The sequence below is a fragment of the Zalophus californianus genome, chromosome 3 (genome assembly GCF_009762305.2).
Source record: "Zalophus californianus isolate mZalCal1 chromosome 3, mZalCal1.pri.v2, whole genome shotgun sequence".
Classification (NCBI taxonomy): Eukaryota; Metazoa; Chordata; class Mammalia; order Carnivora; family Otariidae; genus Zalophus; species Zalophus californianus.
In genome coordinates, this window is record NC_045597.1 from 106,947,386 (window position 1) to 106,961,530 (window position 14,145).

A 14,145-nucleotide genomic window follows, 5' to 3' on the forward strand; every position below is an offset into this window, starting at 1 on the left:
AGCGCAATGTTTTTGCAAAGCAGACTTGTGTGTTACAGATAAAGAAAGCTAAAGCTAGCCAAGACTAAACCAGCTTTTTGGTCTGACAGCAAGTGAGTAAGTGAAGGAAGGCAGAGGGATCTACTAAATTTTTTGCCTCTCTCCTAGAACTGTTCTTAATAGAACTTAAAGGTATTTTGTAAAACTCTATTTGGTGGAGGAGGAGTTGAAGAAACAACTCTGATATATATGGATTTTTACTCACAATTAATTTAATCTAACCTGAATTAGAAAGGTAATATAACTTCATTAAAACCAAATTATTGCTATCTACCTGATAAAAATGTATTCCAGATTTCTTTTTTTTTAAGATTTTATTTATTTATTTGAGAGAGATTGAGAGAGAGCACGAGAGGGAAGAGGGTCAGAGGGAGAAGCAGACTCCCCGCTGAGCAGGGAGCCCGATGTGGAACTCGATCCCTGGACTCCAGGATCATGACCTGAGCCGAAGGCAGTCGCTTAACCAACTGAGCCACCCAGGCGCCTATCAAATGGTATTCAAGCAGTTCGAATCTTTATGGTAGATACCACCACAAAAGATAGTAAGGACTTCCAGATAGGTACCTCTGATTCTTTTCAAATACAAAGCTTCAGTTATATCCTACTGTGACAGCACTTGACTTTTTGGTTGTATAGGAATGGGCCAGGTCTCATAAAAATAAGTATTTATCTGTCATTTTTCTCCCGGGTTACCTCAAAATATAAAATGCACAATAAATTGACATGCCCTAAAACAAAAATTTGTGGTCTACAACCACAAATCTAAACAGATGCTCTAGTTTATTTTTCTCAAAAGGAATAACCATGATAATCAACATGTCCATCATATACCAGCAAACAATATTGCTGTTTGGATGTTCCCTGAAATAGAGTTATCAGGAGTCAGAAGAAATGGTTACACAATTTAGTTGATCTCTTGCCCTAGACGAGAGGTATATTTCTCATATTGTTAAAAATGAAATAATATTCCCTGCATATTTCAACAGTTTATTTCTAACATAAAAACAAAGTAATGATTCCTGATCTTATCTCATGATGAAAAAAACTCACGTTCATAATATAATGTTAAATAATACAAAATATAAAATGTGCTAGAAATATTAGGTATTATTCATTACCATTCTTACATAGCTAAAGCAAATGTACTTAAAGAAAACCATAATATCATGCAATTAAATTATATGCAGCTGTGAGAATAAATGAGTAGGGAAATGTTTGATTTCTGTATAGGGAGAATATTGGGAGAAATAATTGAATATACTAATTACCTCCTATAAGCAGATATTGTGATTGATAGATTAAAAAAATAGGGAGGTGGAAAAGCATGAGCCTTCAAATTGTCAATGTTATTTACTTACAATCAAGCCACTGTTTGCTTGCCTTTTTTCTCTGCCATGGATCCTTTTGTAGAAAATTCCGCCTGGATTAAACTGAGTACTCCAAATAATCATATCTCTTTGATAATATACATCCATCCCTGTTATTCTTGAATTATGTTCAATATGAGAAATTTGTTGATGATCGCCACTGTAGTTGAATGGATATATAAAACCCAGGATATCAGTGTCATTAGCAATGTAGAGAACTTGATCTTCAGAGCCTGGAGATTATTATAATAAAATACAAAAATAAAGTAAATTTCAACTAATGTAAAAGCAATAATTGCACTTTTAAATTATCTTGAATTATTATTCTTAACACAGTTTCTTCCTCAGTAAAAAATCAACCAACTTTATATCATGTTATAGTCTCCATGACTTATTTCTAATACACACTTACCTAAACATTTCTAATAGTTATTGATGTAGGTTTTCCCAGGGCAAAGCTTACCTTATGACTAGAAATTAGGTATTTGTAGTAGATATCATTTTCATAAAGAGGGATATCTATTTGATAAATTGCAATACTTTATGTTCTAATGCTTTGATCAATATTCAGATGGTATATTGTGTACTCATTAAGCCTCAAACATTCCTGAGCATTTAGTTTATGCATCCGAGTCATCATTTTCTTAGGTTAAGAAATGAAAATTAAGGGGGGAGAGTTTTCATCTTCTAATATTCACATATCTCAAATATTCTTTTATTTTTATAATAAAAATATATCAATATTTACTACATTAAAATATCATAATGTCAATATTATTTAGGATCTTGCTAGTGGATCCCTGTTACCTGAAGTTTTGACACCTACAATACAAAACTAATGTCATTTGCATATTAGGACAAGTAAAAACCTAAAGTGAATTCTGAATATACTAATTAAAATATTAATAAAACCATAAAGATTGAATTGCATATACACAATCTGCAAATTAAAAAAAAAAAACAGATTATGAAGTAAAGTTCAGCCCTACAGGCTTAATAGTTCTTACATGGTTATGTTTGTCTACTCTATGGCAGGCACGGTGCTAAAACTTTTATAATTTATCTCCTTCTCTTATGGAAAGTAGGGATTCTTATTTTCATTTTACAGGTAAGGAACTCAGGCTCAGAGAGTTTAATAACTTCCCCAAGGCCACAGATCAGAAAGAGGCAATGCTAGGATTCAAATTCAAGTACATTTACCTCTCCAGCCCATCTTTAATACACTATATCATGTTATTTTCCACCTGTAATAACCGTTTTATTAACATTGTCCAATCATGCCCTGTAACTAACAATATCTGTTACAATATTATTTAGTAAAAACCAGAACATGAAAATTCATACCTAAAAAAGTCCCAAATACCCGTTTTTTTTTAAGTTTTAAAAATGATATTCCTAAGTAAAGGACGTCTGAATTAAAGCATGATTTTATAAATTCTTACTCAAAATTCCATTCTCCTTATAATGCTAACCTTTAACCTGTTATCTTTATCCACTGGTATAATAATATTTCTCAAATACACTGAGAGCAGGCCATAAAGAAAGATATTTTATATTCTATCACATTGGCTTATAAACTTTTCCCTCCTGACAGATTTTTCAAACACAAAAGCGATTTTAACAGTAACCATGTATTTGACAATCATATCTATAAACCATCCCAGATTAGATTAAGAATGATAACAAACCAACTCGGCAAATTAGCCAATATTAAAAAGAGATTTATTTATATTTTCAGGCATGGAGCTATTGCTAAAATATAATAGGAAACAATTTTCCCCCATAAGATATTTATAGCAGTTATAATAGCATTTAAAATAATTGTTATAACCGTACCTTTAGCTATGCAGGTGTTATTCTTTTCCCGAAAATTCTGGTCACACACACATTTATATGACCCTTCCATATTTATACATTGGTGGGAACATGTGCCAAATACCAAACATTCATTAAGATCTAGAAGAGAAGAGCTTAAAATAGCGTCATCATACCCTCAATTTGCGCTTCTATTCTTTCCACATTTAAAGAAAGACAAATTTTTCTTCCTTCAACTTCTTATTTCTATTTCTTTTATTGTCTTTTTAAAACTCTCAAGTATGTGATTTGCTGTGTCATATTTTCTGGCCATAACAATTTTTTATAATAGTCTCACTATAATAATTCATCAATTGTTTGTACATTGCTTTTTAATCCACTTAACACATTGATATAGCCCTTTCAAACTTCCCTAGTATTTTCATTCACTCAAACACTTCTTAAGGTTTCCTTTTAAGACTGTTTCTGAGACTGTTTCTGATTACCAACCTCCATACCTTTGTACTATCATATAATGTCCTATAATCCCCCTTGCCCACCTTGACATAGAGAATTTTTACTAATCTCTCAAGATCCACCTGAAGTGAAACCTTTCTTGTTTTCCACCAATGTATATCCATCCCATAGTTTCTCTGCTGTCTGCTGTCTGGTTGTTTCTCTCTTATAGCACTGTACCTACTATATTTCACATATGTGGTCATATATTCATATCCCCTATTTGACTTTCAGCCCCTTTAGGGCTTAAGTTATAATTAATTTTTTATTGCCTGCATGTTACACAATTCCTGACAAAAAAAAAATGAACATACAGATAAACCTGTAACACATATATACGAAGTGATGATGTTACAAAAAGTGCTATGTGAAATAACAGCAACAAAACCCTGAATATCTACAAATAAATAAATCCATGTACATCATATGTAATAAATAAATCACAGGCAATATTCTGTGGTTTAGCACATGCCTCTAATTTTAATGGCTTAAGCAGAGCCAGCAATGACGTCAGGTGATTCTGGTGAATTACTACTTTCTCTGTCTACTTTCAGTCAGCTTAATTCTTCTGCTCTTTTTATCACGTCGCCCTCATTATGAAATAAATCTGTGAGACACATCCTTCTTTTGAATTGGAAAATTTAAGGATAAGCACAGCAATAATAATTATCTTTCATTTAGCTCTCAACTGTGTTCCATTGTTTCTCTCAGTGGTAAGGATTGGGAATTTCCCAGGGACACTTGCAATGAGAGTGGCAAGGCTCAAATTCAGGCTTTCTGATTCTGTTGTCTCTACTATGATACTTTGCCCAACCTGAACTTAGGCACTCTCACGATAATTCATTTCTGTGTTTGATTGAAGTATAGGGCAAGGAGATAAAGAAAACTGTATTGTTAGTGAATACTATACCAGGGACAGAGCAAAATATATCTTTTCCGCACTTGGCCATCAAAAAAGTATTACAATATTGGAGCACTGGGTGTTATACACAAACAATGAATCATGGAACACTAATCAAAAACTAATGAGGTTGGGCGCCTGAGTGGCTCAGTTGGTTAAGCGACTGCCTTCGGCTCAGGTCATGATCCTGGAGTCCTGGGATCGAGTCCCGCATTGGGCTCCCTGCTCAGCAGGGAGTCTGCTTCTCCCTCGGACCCTCCCCCCTCTCATGCTCTCTCTCTCTATCAAATTCTCTCTCAAATAAATAAATAAAATCTTTAAAAATTTTAAAAAACTAATGAGGTAATGTATAAGGATTAACCTAACATAAAATAAAATAAAGTATTGCAATAAATATATTTGATTTGACACCTGGAACTTTGAACAGGATGTTATTTGATTCTTTCATTTCCCTCTGATGTGGAATCAGAATAAAAATCTACATGATTTGATAAAATTTCGCCTCCTTCACATGGCCCCATATTGGCCAGAATCACCATTTTCTCTTCATCTCTATACTAATGTCAGGGGGTCTGGCTCACTCCGTTTGCAGAGTATGTGACTCTTAATCTCAGGGTTATGTGTTTAAGTCCCACGTTGGGAGAGATTACTTAAAACACACACACACACACACACACACACACACACACACACACACACACACACACATGGTTGATACCGTGAGCTTTCGTGGGGGATGGAAGAATCTCACACATGTCCAGTACCTAGAACAGGCCTACAGCAACTATTAATCCATTGCTACTTCTCTGCTGCTGTTTTCTGTCATTTGTCTTCCCTTTACATATTCTAATTAAAGTATTTTGGCTCTAACATCACATAGTGATTTCTTATTCCCTATTTGAGCTATATATAAGAAAGGCACAAACACATTTGAATTCTTTGAATTATGAATCAAAGTAATGTCTTTCCCTTCCTCCATACCAAATCAAATTGCTTTTCCTTACTATCAAAACTTCCTTTAATAAGGATACAAATTTTATTGGAGTGCAGAAGTTACTAATTTGCACAACAAAAATACTGGATTTGTAGCAACTTAAAATGGAGAGTGAAGTTGCAGCTTTTATTTGCCATAGAATATAATTAAAAATACAGAAAATTTTGAGATGGGAGTTTTAAATTTTGTAAGTATATACAGGAAATAGAGCCCATTATTCACAAATAAATGTTAGTAAATTGATGTTATTTAAAATTAAAATTTTGAAGAGGTTGTATGTATGTATGCATGTGTGTGTGTGTATGTGTGTTTATATACAATTGATAGAAAGTTTCTGGGGAAAAAAGAAATAATCTAGCCTTGAGAAATAATTAATTTTTAAATTAAAATAGAGAAAACCTAGGGGTGCCTGGGTGGCTTAGTAGATTGAGCGTCTGACACTTGATTTCGGCTCAGGTCATGATCTCAGGGTTGTGAGGTTGGGCTCCACACACAGCAGGGAGTCTGCTTAAGATTCTCTCTATCTCTCTCCCGCAGCCCCTCCCCTGCTTGCTCTCTCTAAAACAGTTAAATAAATCTTAAAAAAAGTAGAGAAACCTAGGCTGTCAGTTTTCAGTGTTCCATGTTAATGTAAAAATAAAATGCCATGAGTAATTCAAACAAGTATATAATTCAAAATGTACATAAATATGACATGGCCACACTTCTTTCCCTGTTGGGTGAATATAATTAATTCATTTCAGTAATCTCATTTTGATTGACACAATACAAAATCACTTTTCTTTATCCAAGAATAACATGGACAGTAGAGAAGGAAGCTGGTAGGTGAAAGCATTTTACAACTTGAATTTACCCTAGATAAGCCAGACTTAGACAATTTAGGTTTGGCTCTAATCACAGTAATATCAACTTTAATGGAGAAACTGGCAGTCAGTAAGTACATATAGGTCTGTATTTCATGGCTCTCTAGTTAAAGCCCTATAGGTATATTATATTTACCTATAATTTACTATAAGATCCTGATCTCAAGTAAGTTGACAGAGATTTATTTAGATCCTGTCTTTGAATTTTAGAAGGCACTCTGGATAACATAAAGCACTGTTTGAGACATGGTGTTAGGACAAAAGCCCCCATTCTCTAAAAGTGAATTAGCTATTGCAGTGCCGCAAATGCCACAACTCAAGAGAAATGGGTCATCATAAACATGTTCTTTCATGAAGTGCCTCTAATTCTCCAGTAGCTCCTGAATGAGTAATTTTGTTATTTGCATTTCAAAACAGAGTTGTAACAGTACAATTGAAATTCCTGCAGGTCTGAATCTACTATAGAAAAGGCTTTGTAGCCTTAGAGATGCTTAGCTTAGCCATACAAACAGGCTCTTGACCCCAGGGACTTTCACTCTTGCAGGTAAAACAGTATCCCGTAGATACACACCAATCTGATGAAAATCAATCCCATGTCATCTCACAATTTAACAGCCTTGTGAGTCTTTTATAACCTAAAGATTTAAGAGCAAGCTGTTGAGGAAATATACTATACCTTCACACTGTCTGTTTTTCATGTTTCTCTGAAATCCAGGCTTACAGCGACAAAAAACAGATGTTTTTATTTGATTACAATATGCATCATCTCCACATGGATTCACATTATCTTCACAGGTATATTCAGCAGGAGCTAGGATTTAAAAATTCCATCAAAACTAATATAATTCTAATTCCTGAAGTGGGAGTTTACCTTTTTTCTTAATTTAAAATCATATTTATTATTCCATAGGTAACTTTTTTTGAATTTATAAGATTATGATCTTCTCTCTATATAAGTCATCATTTCTTATAAAGGTATAGAAGCAGATAAAAAAAACTGAGCTTATTTACATTGAATGTAGTTTAGACCAAACTGCCAATAGCTGATATTTACAGTGTATTGAAGTGCACTACTTTGTAAAAGGAAGTCAAGAGTCAATGTTTCTAATGACAGGCTATTATTACAATGGTACAATGTATGAGTACTACATTCTTCTCTAGGAACCAAAAGGTTTCCTAGACGATACCTAGAAATGTGGGCATTAAATGCTAACCTAAATTTAATATTCAGGAATTCAACCAAGGGTACTACCTGTTACTCAAACAAGTAGGTTAAATCATTAGTTCTTAAACATTTTTAGCCTGGAAATATATATGAGGAGCAACACGCTCCAGTGGTCATGGGCTGTTACACAAGTTAGTGTTATGTGTTATTTGCCATTCCCAGCATAGTAGTTGCAATTTCATAGCTTTGTCTCTCACTCCAGAAAACGTTTTAGAATGCACAAAAAAATGAGAGGAACATTATTATAAAAATGATGTTGGATTAGCTCTATTTTTACTTACATATATCAAATTATTTTGAAATATGAAAACTTTAATTATCAGAATTGTAACTGTTATTAATCGCCACTGACTCTTGAATATCTTATAATTAATTAAAGCACACCAATGGAATTATATACCTCAGTTGAGATATATGTGGCCATATTGTGGTGGGTAATGCTTCATCAACCCGGTGAGGAACAATTCGGATGCATAAATGAGAAAAAGTGAAAGACCCCATAATAGGAAGCATTTTATGACTTTTATAAGCAATCCAAATTTAGAGTCATAAGTTTAGTTATTTTTCTTAATATGAAAAATGAGATATCAAACACTAAACACAAAAATAACCAAGGTCTAATAACTCAAATATCATTGCACTCCGACTGAATAAAATAATAATGTCTTCTTTAAGAATAACTCGGCAATGGATTAAAATCTTAAAACACTGAATAAATCACTAAGACCTTTATTATTTTTCAACTAAATACCGTTGTTTGTAACAATCAAAAATATTAAATTTATACTTTATAAAATAAAATATCAAGGGATATAGATTGCTGACAACAAAGTCTGTAATTGGATATTGGGATCTCAGGTTCAGCTCTAATAAGGGTACTCACTGTGAAATCGAACTTTCCCACCTCATACTTTCTGATATTAATATAAGTGGCATTCTAAGATTGCGTTGGCAAGAGCTTACTAAAAAGAAAGTATACTTAAGTACGTTTTTGAAGAACAATATTTTCTCACATCAGTAGAGAAAATTTTAGTCATGTTGAAGTAGAAATTGAACTTGCATGTTGCTACACTTTAACAGAAAATAAACTCACTTGTTCTGCAGCCTTGTTCATCTGAACCATCTCCACAGTCATCAAGTTGATCACACTGCAGGTCCATGGGGATACAGTTTTTATTGCTGCAAGCAAACTCATCTTTTTTACATGGTCTTGCTTTATATGTAAGCTTACCTATAAAGTCATTAAGAAATGATTAGTGCTTCATAGAATCAAAACAGATTTATTGAGTACATTAACACATTCAAGATTTAACTAAACACTATCAGAAACATGGTTCCCCAATTCTTTATTTGAAGCTCTTGGGCCAAATGAAAAAATTCTGAAATTCTGGACTTTCAGAAAAATAACAGTGTATTTACCCTATAATAAGTAACACTGTATTTCCACAGGAAAATGTTTGAATATTCACCCTAAGTGGGACTTTGTTTTTAAAGTAATACAAACTGTTTCGGACTAGTTCATGTCAGGGTTTGTCACCAAATGATTTTGCCACCTACATTAGTAAAGCATTTGGTTTTAAGAGTTTTGTTAATTTCAGAATTGTGAAGAAGGGATTGTGTATACAGACACACGTTCTTTATTAACACTCTCCCCTCAAGGAGCTGTTTAACAGAGAACATTTTTAAACCACTATGTTTTTTCTCTCATGCAGTATTTTCTGAAAAAAGTGTGTATAATCAATGTAGATTTACAGACTAGTGGAGACTTTGGATAAAGCTACACAGCTCTACTATTCAAATGAATGCTAGCAGATTATTTTCATACCTTGTCAGAAGAGCAGGGTCTTAAAAAAAAATACCCTCAGACATGTCACATGGAAAATACTTTTTAATTTTTGAGCCCCCAAACCACCGTGTTATCTTATAGCTGTCGCTGAATCAGTTATTTCACATTAAATGGAATTACCACCACAGTGATCTTCGTCTGAGTTGTCCCCACAGTCATCGATCCCATTGCACATTTGCTCAGGCTGCAGGCATATTCTGTTATTTCTGCATCTGTGAGGTCTTGAGGGTGGGCAAAGAAATTTGACTGAAAAAAAAAGAAAAAAGCAAAGCAACTCCTTTGGGTACACTGACTTATGAGGAACCATTCCCCCACTTTTTTGTCTTCCTTTTTTTGCTTTGTTTTTTGTTTCTTTTCAAATCCATAATCTGGCTTTTCTGAATATCTTTGGTTGTGGAAATCGCCTCCATGTACATACTAGAAAATCTGTGATAATAGAAGCGATGATCCTCGTTATTTATATTAACTACAAAACAGAGTGCACAGCTGAAATGAAATAAAGTAAGAAAAAGAGCCAAACATTCATGGTCTCATTTCCAGATGCCTTATCTTAGCTGACTTCACTTGGTGTACCAAATTAATTTATGCCTGCAGTTTATACAACATGGCAGGACACTTAGCTATCTGAAAGAGCAATTTCACACAGGATAAAGCTTGAGAAAGCATATGTTACAGGTCCAAATCTGAAAATAGGTCATCCAGTGAAAAAAAAGTCCCAACAATACTATAACTGTGTTTCTTACTCTGTATCTCTGTAAACAAATGTGTAAATATGTATTTGAGTCACATAGGTGATCTTTGTTATTTATGTTTAATATTTGTGGGTATATGTATCTGTGTGTGTGTGTGTGTGTGTGTGTGTGTGTCTGTGTGTGTGTCCTAAAGAGACAACAGTGAAAGCCAGAGAATTTTACCCTTGTCCTTCTATCATTATTTAATCTGAAGACTTCCACCCCTAGAGTAGGAAACATCTCTCATGACACTTTATCCTTACATGTGGAATATTCCAGGGTGCTTTCATTGGTTTCCTGATCTTCTCACTCTTGAATTCTCTGCTGATATTCCCATTCATTCTCATGGATTTACTTGACACTATACCCTTAAGACTTTCAATTCACTAATTCTAGTGTCTCACAATTGATTATAGGTTATCCCCTATAGGAATTTCAAATTCAGTAAGTCCAAAGCTCCATTCTTTATCACATTCCCGTGACTTCCTTCTCCCCAAACATAAGCTTTGTGTTATTTCCATGGTTGAGTTAGTAGCACATCATAGCTGCACGTCTGGGGTTAATCTAAATGCATTCCTTTTATTGACCTTCAACTCTTACTAGTCAACAAATCCGGGTGATACAGTCCCCAAACTTGTTTTCTCTCCATACATACCAATTACAATAACTCAGCTTTTCACTATCTCTTTCAGAGAAAACCGTAGAAGAATCCTAAATGTTTCTGTTTCGTTGCCTAACCTAAGATCTTCCAAAAGGCACCAGAACAACCCACCTTAGAACAACCCACATTAATCTGATCATCTCTTCCATAGTTATCCAGCATTTTCAGAATAAAATTTAAGTACTTCACATGGCATAATAGACTAAACATTACTTTGTCCATGCCACTCTTACCAACAAATCCCTTGTCACTCTTAATATTCTAGCAATACTACTTTATTAGCTCCTTAAGTATGCCATACTTCTTCTTGCCTGACCTCCTTGGCTTAATTGAAATCCGGTTCCCACTCCAAGCATAGTTCCTCCCCTTTAGGTCTTTTACAATTATCTCTTAAATTGCTCAAACCTCATGTTATCTTATGTTTAAATATCCCTTAATTTCCTACTTTAGCTTTCAGAATTTTGTTACTATATCTTCACATTCCATTTTTAAAAAAAAAAACTAAAAACAAAAACTATTATTTTGATGGCCAGGCATTTTATTATTCATTTTTCTTATTGCTATTTTCTCATCAAACTTGTAAACATCATCCCCTTCCCAGTTTACTAATGACTGTAGCACCTTCTTCCATCGTTATTGTTTTCCATCCAAACTCATTTCAACATCCACATGAACAAACCAACAAATAGCTGTATCTCTTAGCTCCTGGAGTTTTTCATACCCAATGACCTTTTACTCTAATTCACCTAAGCCACCAACTATCCTAGAAGTTTGTGAATATTGGTAGATTTCAATAAATTTATCTTTTTAATTTAGCCAATGATATTTTGTGTTGCTTGCAGATAAGAACATTAACTGATGTAAGTGCAGCTAGATATACCGTTTCCTCTAATTGCTTCATATACAAAGTCACTAATTTGTATGCTACAAATTCTGACCAGTATTTCTTATTTTCCCAAATTTTTAATTCAACCAGTCTCATTAAGTCCTTTTTCTGTCTTAGGGGAAACTTTAGCCCATTGATAGATCTACCTTTTCCTATTCTCCAGTGTTTTTGTCTTTATTTCCCTCTCCATTGACATTAGATCCCATGCTCCATCTTTTAATTTACACATTTGACAAATATTTATTGGTAACTTATTATATGTTGGACACTGTTCTAAGAATTCATTCAGAAACTTATTTTAGTACAAATAATCTGGATTATCTGTCCTTTTTCTCTTTCTCATTTAGTTATCTAACAAAACCCTAAGCTTAGATGAATAAAACCATCTGCTATTCCAATGTCTGCATTCTGGGAAAACCAGGAACGTTGCAGATGACCATGCCACAGACCAACTGATATCACAAATATGAATATTTATTAATGCCGGATGGGCCCTAAATATTACTTGGAAACCATATGTATCTGCATATAGATATAAATATAGATATATATGTATATATAAATGGACAGATATGGATACAGATACAGATGAAGATAGTATGTCGCTCTCTTACCCTTTGCAATAATGATTCAAATCTGCATTCCTTTCAAAATTTCTTGTAATAACAACCTTCCATATTCTATACATGAATATACTTCCTATGGCATATATTACAAAGTAGAAATAAAATGATGGGGGAGTTTGTCATCACCTTATTATATAATTGGACATCCACCTGCATCTATAAATAGTCTATCAATTCATGTCAATATTTTTAATAACAGAGAAGGGGTGGCTACTTTTATCTAAAACTAAGTTTTCCTCTGCTCTGAAACTCATTTTTTCCTGTCTTTTCAGGAACCATTCCATCTTTCTTGATACATTTCATTACCTTGGTATTTCTTTTGCCACACTTTCTTTTTTTAATTCTTTTGTGGTAATTCACCTGAGTCTCTTCCAGCTGCCCATATTTATTTAGAGGTTTGGTGGCTCTCAATATTCTATCCTAAGTTCCTTCTTCTCTTATGCCTTACTTCCCCCCCAACCTAAGTCTTACAAAGTCCATAGTATTCATTACCCCATTTTATTCTCTCAAATTTATAACTCTAGACCAGCTTTTTAAGCTTTAGAATCAAATATCTAGAGCCTACATGAAATCTATACTTGAATGTCTCCTCAAATGTTTCTCAAACCAGGCTTTTAATCTTTACTTGCAATACTGTTCCTCTTCCTATGTTACCCATGTGTTCAACTGAACAAGCACAAACACCCTGCAAATTATACTTAGTAACTTCCTCTCCTTTGCCGCATATATCTAATCTATTATTTATTCCAATTTATTTTGCTTTTCAAATCATCTTCGAGTCTGTGTATATTTGCCATCACGTGCTATCATTATCTTAGCCCAAGCTAGTAGCATGGCTTGCTTAGAGTACAGCAATCAATCATCTTACCTAGCCTTGCCCCTTTCTAGCCAGTACATGTAAAATATAAATATGACTATATGCCTGTTGTACTTAAAGCTTTTTCGTATTCTTTTTAAAAAATAATTTGTAAAAAATTTATTTATTTATTTATTTATTTATTTATTTATTTATTTATTTATCTATCTATATCGTAAGCAGGCTGCACACCCAGCTCGGAGACCAACACAGGGCTCGATCCCATAACCCTGAAATCACTACCTGAGCCAAAATCAAGAGTTGGATGCTTAACCAACTGAGCCACCAGGTGCCCCAAAACCTTTTAGTATTTTTAATTACTTTTAGGCTAACTCTAAAAATCCTTATGAAAACTCACAAGATTCCAGACTCTTCTGTCTTTTCAGTTTCATCCTAAACCAGTATCTACCTTGTTCTGTACTCTCCAAGCACATGGATCTTTCAGTTCTTGCAATAAGCTATGGTTTGCTCTGCCTGAGGGTTGTCTGCATCTTGTTTCCTTTGCCTACAACATTATGTCATCCACCTTACCTCCACCCCATCACTTTCACCTACTTGGCAGTGATATATCTCTCAGACTCAAACTCAAATATTATTTACCATAACCCAAGATTCAATAAAATCTCTCTGTTCTATACTTTTATAACTTACTCTACTTTTTCTTCAATGCACATATCGTTATTTGTAACCATATATTTTTGAAATCATTTGAGTCCCTACTCCACTAGATTCTCAGTTCTCTGACATCAGGGTCCATGCCTCTTTCTCTCATCATTATATTCCCCAAAATAACAACAGTATCTATCCTAACAAATATTTATTAAATGAATGAATGATACT

At 33.8% G+C, this 14,145-nt stretch overlaps 1 protein-coding gene across 1 annotated transcript in view; it reads right to left on the reverse strand.

The window, feature by feature from the left end:
* LRP1B (LDL receptor related protein 1B) overlaps positions 1 to 14,145 on the reverse strand; it is a 1,883,216-nt gene that overhangs the window by 120,784 nt on the left and 1,748,287 nt on the right. The window contains 5 exon segments of the mRNA XM_035726875.1: positions 1,398 to 1,639; positions 3,243 to 3,362; positions 7,151 to 7,285; positions 8,793 to 8,930; positions 9,666 to 9,791. Coding sequence (XP_035582768.1) covers positions 1,398 to 1,639; positions 3,243 to 3,362; positions 7,151 to 7,285; positions 8,793 to 8,930; positions 9,666 to 9,791 — 761 coding nt within the window.